Raw genomic sequence first — 7,559 nt, forward strand, 5'->3', positions numbered from 1 at the left:
ACAGGACTTTTTGAATGCCCTGGTATATATATATATCCGGCGCCGCCTTTAGTTTTCAGATTGTTCAGATAGATGCTCCTCAACCGCCTGAGCTGTTGATGGCCCTTTCTATAATCTTACTATTTTTAAAAGTTTTATTGCCAATGATTATTTTTTAGATTCCAAGAAAAACCATCTTCTACATCACTTATGTATATATATTTTTTTTCGGCCGACTCCCATCGGAGTCCTATACTGCACATCACTTTTATATGTTCAATCTTTAGTCACTGTTATTGAAAGTGCTCCTCACACGTGGCAATAATATTGTTCACTATTATGTCCATTGCCTACTTACTTTCTCCAAAGACGTATCAATGCTCATCGTTTTCCATTTTTTTTCTCATTACCATTTCAAATTATTTTATATTTGAAACATTAACTATACATATCAACTAAATGCTATTAAGCAAGCGGAAAGTCGTATTTTAAAGTGTAAAAAATCTGATAATTTGATTCAATTATTGAGAATTAATCATCATTAGCAATGAAGATAATCGATTATCTGGAACGGTTTTCATCATTTGATGTTCTTTTGTCTAATTATTTTCTCTCATTGCATTTAAGTAAGGAAATTTCAATTATATAAAATTAATACCGTTTTATTGTTTTATGTACACTATAAAATATATGATATATATGTTAATATTCTGTATTAAAAATAGTTTGTGTGATGACAACGATAAATAAATAAAACACTGTTTTGCTTCAATAGTGGCTCATGTGACAAAAAAAGGTTTTTTTATTTTGTGTTGGAGGTATTCCATGGATTGCATTGTAGTCTGGAGTTAATTTGTAATAACTCTAATAGCTTTAGGGAAGTCTGTAGGACATCATTAAAGATAGCTACAGAAGTCTACTGTACTATATTTGGAATAGGTCCAATTCTAAATAAAATCGAAACCTTTTTTTTATATGAGCCACTATTCAAGCAAAGCAGTGATGTCTTAAATAACAAAAATATCTTCACGTTGTTTTGTTATAAAGGACTGTAGCTGATAATAATCCAATTCTCAAATAATACATTACCTTATACTACCATTTAATTGTTATTAATAAATTAATTTTATATTGGAAGAATATAGTTGTCCGTATGAAGTAGATTGTAAGAAGATAGGCCGGGTGGTGGTCAATTAAGATACAAAGTAGTAAAAAAACTATTTAATGGTAACTAACGTTTCGCCTGACTTTGCAGGGTTTCGCCAGGACTAAATGAAAACAAGATACAAACAATGTAAGATGTGACAAGACAATGGGAATACATATAAAAATTATACAAAAATATTTTTGAAAAAAGAAAGGGACAAGTTAAGTTAAGAAAATATAAATCAATAATTAATAATAGGTGCTGATAATTAATGTGTGTAAATTAATAAATAATGTTTGATAGAATTGCAAATGTAGAACTAGAGTAATAAACAAGTAGAACAATACTTATTAGGAATTAGTTCCCTATTCATTTATATTTTCTTAACTTAATTTGTCTCTTTCTTTATTTCATATGTTTTAATAAATAAATAAATAATTGATATAACATTGCTCAATATACCCATAACAAGTTCAATAATATTTTAGGAGTTTCAGTAAATATTAAATAGTTTTGACTTTTGCAATCTTATTATTTCAATCTACAAGGGTCAATGGTACAAAGCGACTTGAGCGCTCCTATAATTAGTTTATTGAACTAGAGCTAGGACAGGGTGTTATTAGTTTTATCAACTACTTGTGTAACCTCCACTCGGGGTAGTTGACTACTTTTGTTGATAGTCCTGCTTGGACATTGTACAGATGTTATCTGTAGCAAACGTCACTCTACAAAGATAAACAAGAATTATTAATAACAATGATCTTGAATTCTTTGTAAATTATTAAACAAAGTAAACAATAATTATCAAATAAAGTCAAGTTGTTGGTAATATTTATAACATATACTGAAATCATCTGGCCCGGGATAACAGTAGAAGAACCTCGGCATAACAACTATTTTGAAATTACAAATACTAGTGCCAGATTATTTTAGGATGTTCACTCAAAGTACGAGAAGATTTATTAGATTATATCCTTTAATTAAGTAAGAGAGCTAAGTTTTCAAAGCAAATAATGCTGTTTACAATGTTTAAGTTTCTTTTCAAACTTTTGTATGTGCTTTTAGGTTTAAGAATTCTGTTAGTCAAATTCATATTATTGGAAAAAGGCAATGGAATAAAAAAAATGAATGTTTTCTCTTACCTAAACTCAACAATGAACAATTTGTCCGTAACATGTTCATTCAAACTCAAGATACACCTAATCCGAACAGTTTAAAGTTTTTACCTGGAACCAAGGTAGTTTAAACATAAAAAAAACTATTTATTTGGCCAATAATATTAAGGATTCATTGAATGTTTTTTCATTTACACAGGTTCTTCAAGAAAGACAGACAATGGATTTTCCTTCTCTCAAAGAAGCTGCATCTTCTCCTCTTGCTAAACTTTTATTTAGAATAGAGGGTGTCAAAGCTGTTTTTTTTGGACCTGATTTCATAACTGTCACAAAGGTTTTATTTTATTTTTTAATCAATAATAATCAGTGCTAGTTCACAATCGTCATTGTGGTATGGTAGCAGGAGTGTATTCATTTATATACAATGGAAAAATGGACAACCATTGTTGGTTATAAGCTGACACCATAAAGTGATTTATATTTATGCCCAATTTCAATTGAAAGGGATTCATTGGGGTTTACTTGCCCCTTTTTTTGCAAGTATAAGTTCACAGTTGTGATCCAATTATAGCAGTAAGGGTAATGGTGTAGATTATATCATCCACTCGGTTGAATTATCTATTTTTGGTCCTGATTGGACATTGTTAAGCTGTTGTCTGTTTCAGATGTCATTCGGTCTTAATAAACACAAATTATTAATGAAATTTATTTTGAATTCTTTGTAAATTATCTAGTGAATATTTTTTTATTTTCAATACTTAATATAAACATTGAATTCATTTGGCTCAGGGAAACTGCTGAAGAACCTCAACATAACAACTATTATGGATAACATTACAAATAAGTGTATCCATATTAACCCACTATGTGATATAACACATGTGTACTGTTACCTAAAAATTTGTTGTGAGAATGGCTTAGTTTATTTATTAAAAAACCTTTCATGAATTTCAATCTAGTTTCCTTCTTAATCTGATGATTTAAACATTGTAACTAAGTATTCATGTCATCAATTAAGCTGTGATATCTCGTAATGTACAAAACAATTAATACCATTTAACATAAATAGAAATTTATTTTATTTTAGGGAAATCTCACTTATTCCCAATCTCGAAGTCAGAAGTTATTTTGGTATCCCACAAAACGATGCTTGAGACGAGATGTCTTTAGTATGACATTGATTTTCTATTATTTTTTTAAAATATTAGAATTCTATTGTTGATTTTTTTTCGGACTTAATTAATTCATTATGACAGCTTAGGCAATAATATGATAATGAATGTATTCTCTATGGCTCAATTATATTTTTTTATACTTCAATGGATTTGGAAAAAGTGTATCTAAAGTAACTAGTTGTGACAATTTTTATTTTTTGATGAATTAGAGTATAATTATTAAAAACTGCATCTTCAATTGGTTGAATTAGCTTAAAAATATGTTAATTAGATTTATAGTTACTGAATGGAGCTCTATTCCCTTGTAGCTAAGATAGTCGATTCCCATTGAGTTATATTGAGTTCATTTTTTAAAGTATTAATTGAAACATCAATGAACAGAACTCAACTTGAATCAAGTATCCAGTTATATTTTCGAAAATTAAATATTATTTCCTCTTTTAATTACGCTTGATATAGTCTAATGCTTGCCTTTTCATTTTAAAAGAATAATTTTGCTATTATTAATTGTTTTTAGGTTGATGATGATGTTGAATGGAAAATTATAAAGCCAGAAATATTTGCTACAATAATGGACTTTTTTGCTAGTGGTTTGCCAATTCTTTTAGATGTGAAACCAAACTCAGATACTGGTAATTAAATTAACTTACAAATGGAAATAGTTCCTTAAGTGTTTTACATTTTCAAAACTCCAAGCAAATTTTTTAATAATAATACAATATTTATGGGAGTTATGATTGGTGTGTTAAGTTATTCTTAGAGAAGAGAGCTCAAAATAAATTACTATAAGTTAGGCTGATTCTTCATGCTACCAGATATTTATATTTTTCTATTAAATCAATACTAGTATTCAAAGAATAAAACTGAGAGAGAAAAGGTCTCGATCAGAGGTCTCACTGAAATATAAACTATTATTTGAAATTGAAGATGCCAAAATTCTTTTTTGTATTACAGACACTAAGAGAAAGAAAATAAGAGACTAATTTTTGGTCGAACTGAATAGTGGACCTATGGCGTTTTCCACTTAACCAAAGCAGAAATGTCTCAAATTCAGAAATTGATAAATCCTAGAGTAATGCCTGTTATTATAAAGAAAATTTCAGAGCTGTCACCGTTTGAATAGAAGAATTTGCAATCATATTTATTATAAGCATTGAAGAAAAAGTTGAGAAACAAAAATCCTTTAAAACTCTTATATACTAAATAATCTGGATTTATAAAAATATTTAAAAATTTTTTATTAGTTTTGTATAAGAAATATTTCATCAACATTTTAAAATAAAGTTAGATTAACTTTTAGTATAATTCTTCAAAGTTTTGACATTACGTTAATTATCTTTTAAAATAATGTGTGAATTTAAGGGTAAAAATAATCTCATTCAATTTAATAATTCAAAGTAAAGCAATTAGATCAGAGTTTTTAATTTATTTTTTACTTTTAAAATATTTTTAATAACATTTGTGACACCATTTTTTCAATTATGTATATGTATATTTATATTTTTGTTTGTTGTAAGATTATATCAGTTACAGTCTGAAATAACCCTATGACTTATTAACATATGAAATGTCTATTTATATCATTTTCTTTCATAGAAATACTTGAAGATGATGATGAAGTAGTTCAAATGATAAAAGAACTTTTAGACACCAGAATTAGACCTACTGTTCAAGAAGATGGAGGTGATATTCAGTATCTGGTGAATTTGAATATTTATTGCTTTGTGAATACTTATTATTATAACTATATTATTTCTATATTTATATTTTAATTTGTCAGTCTTTATGAAAGTGACACTTAAATTGTTAGTCTTAATGAAAAAATTTATAATTTACCTTCAGGTCTCTTGTTCAAAATGTCAATTCAAACTTGAGAGGATATCTAACCTCATTACTTTTAACTACTTTGATCTTTGAGACCAAAATGTTCTTTCAATTGATCAAGTTGTTTTCATTCTTGTTTGTGTTATATGAGAAATGTTTGATATCATAATATTTCCATTAAATAATTAAGACATGTCTTTATTAGCTATAACCTCATTTTAGATATCTAAAATAATATTTGTTTAGGGATTTGAAGAAGGCATTGTCAAGTTAAAAATGCAAGGCTCGTGTACAAACTGTCCCAGTTCAGTCGTTACTTTAAAGAGTGGAATCGAGAACATGCTACAGTTTTATATACCTGAGGTAACAAATATATACTTTTGAAATGTATCTTTGAAGATATGTTTTGCCTATTCAATCTCATGATTAGGTACCATAAAATAAAAACAAAAAATGTTCCAAAAAAAATCTAAAATAGTGCAACATCGTTCAGTGAAAACTTATAATATGTATACAACATCTAAATCCTGCAATAACCAACTTTTTAATTTAATTTATAATATTAATACCATTTCCTCTATAACAAGCTTGTTTTTTTTTGCTTGTTTAGTCAATTGATTGTCTTTTATCCAACAACTAATCATGTTTTTGATGTCTTGGTTGGCTCGCTCAATGGAGCCCTGACTTTGGCTGTGCCGTGGTATTTCAAGCACTTGTTTAAGTTCTGGCCAAAAATTCATTATTTCACAAATGATACGATTGACAAATTCTCTTCCATTCTCTGACTGCAAAATAAATGTGGCACCAATTGTTAAATATATATCATATGTAAAAAACTGAATTGTCCTGGTCTAAACTAGTATATTCTGACACTTGTAGGATAAACCGATTTGGCCAAAAGACAAACTAGTTTTCCTTAAATTGGGTTTGGCTGGTAACACATGTACCAAAATCATATTTCTTTTTATAATTTTGTTATAAATGGTCTTATTACTAAAATCACTCAAGTTGATGTTTTATTATTATTATTTTTTTTTATTATGAAACTGATTTGTATTTTGTTGAAGTACATTTGATTCGATTGATGAAAATATCATTTGGTAATCCTGAACAAAATACAAATAACAATTTAAATGTAACATTTTAAAAAAATGAATTAAAATTAATGATCATTGGAGTTAAAAATTAGTTTTGAAAGCAAACAAGTTCATGATATCACTTATCAGTGTTTTAAGTAATTCCCAAACATTTTTAAATGTTTTGTGTACGTTAAGTCCAATTTTTGGCTCTGTATAATATTTAAAGTAATCAATAGCACATTGTTCTTAATTTAACGGCATTGTTGTTAATAATTTTATTACTTTTTCATGTTAAGGTGAAAGGAGTAGAGTCTGTTGAAGATGAAATTTCCATAATAACAAAGTATGAATTCGAGAAAATGGAAAGGAAGCTGAAAGAGAAAGAAAAAGAGAAAAGTAAAGAATAATACCTTTATTTGAACCTTTTCACAAGAAGCCGTGGTTTGTTACTTTTTATGTAGCCTTTTATTTTTTTATTTATAATTTACTTCTTAAGAGTTATTTATTCAATTAGTTAAGTTGTACCTATATAAATGTATATATGATGTATCTTATCACTGTTTGATTGGTTAAAATTATTTATTCTCCAACCATACAAATGGTTTGCGGTAAATAAATTTGTTTTTGAATTTCATTTTTTGTTGTACCTGTTTATTTATCATCCTTTTGTTTATTTCCAACTGTTTTGTTACTCAGAAAGCTTACTAGAAATTAAATGCATCATAATTATTTATATCTAATTTACCACACTTGTAATTTATCTATTCACATTAATAATAGGTGATAGTCATTACAAGTTCTAGACAAATTATGGTAAATGAAATTTAATCTGTGATTAACTGAGGCATTTGAATTTCTATCACTATAAAATAATGGATTGTAAAATGAATTATTAGGAAAATAATAACTATGTGTATAACTCAATTTACATCTTGCCATCCCAGAAAAATAATTTCGCCATAGATAAATGTTAACAAATTGAATTGAGAATGAAGTGTTGATAGTTGACTGTAGATTAATATGTGGAGATGGGGTGTGGTCAGCAAATAAACAAACAAATATTTACTATACTATTACTAAACCAACTAACAAATTTGGAAATATACATAACAATGAATTGAAAATAAAATAGTTGATTAATAACCTTGGAAGTAGATGGTAGTGGATTGATAAGAATGAAAGATGAAATATAATATAGAGGTAAGAAGTATACAGATATGTATAAGATGTATACAAAGAT

General features: G+C 27.4%; 1 protein-coding gene across 1 annotated transcript; it reads left to right on the forward strand.

Annotated features, from left to right (window-relative positions):
• Window positions 1-1,953: 1,953 nt before the first annotated feature.
• LOC106687874 (NFU1 iron-sulfur cluster scaffold homolog, mitochondrial) lies at window positions 1,954-6,953 on the forward strand. Its single transcript, XM_014432025.3, has 7 exons — window positions 1,954-2,110; window positions 2,192-2,363; window positions 2,441-2,575; window positions 3,934-4,048; window positions 5,013-5,116; window positions 5,487-5,603; window positions 6,616-6,953. Exons 1-7 carry the CDS (start codon window positions 2,061-2,063, stop codon window positions 6,724-6,726), a joined length of 804 nt encoding a protein of 267 aa, XP_014287511.1. The 5' UTR covers window positions 1,954-2,060; the 3' UTR covers window positions 6,727-6,953.
• Window positions 6,954-7,559: the final 606 nt, after the last annotated feature.

This window comes from Halyomorpha halys, unplaced genomic scaffold (assembly GCF_000696795.3).
Source record: "Halyomorpha halys isolate HHAL.00 unplaced genomic scaffold, Hhal_1.1 Scaffold1020.1, whole genome shotgun sequence".
In the NCBI taxonomy this organism is placed as follows: Eukaryota; Metazoa; Arthropoda; class Insecta; order Hemiptera; family Pentatomidae; genus Halyomorpha; species Halyomorpha halys.

Bases quoted from the DNA above. Each gene is read 5' to 3' on its own strand.
- LOC106687874 (XM_014432025.3), top strand. From the start codon at position 2,061: ATGTTCACTCAAAGTACGAGAAGATTTATTAGATTATATCCTTTAATT. The intron at 2,111-2,191 runs GTAAGAGAGCTA...ATGTGCTTTTAG, and splicing joins AGATTATATCCTTTAATTAA to GTTTAAGAATTCTGTTAGTC. The intron at 2,576-3,933 runs GTTTTATTTTAT...AATTGTTTTTAG, and splicing joins ATTTCATAACTGTCACAAAG to GTTGATGATGATGTTGAATG.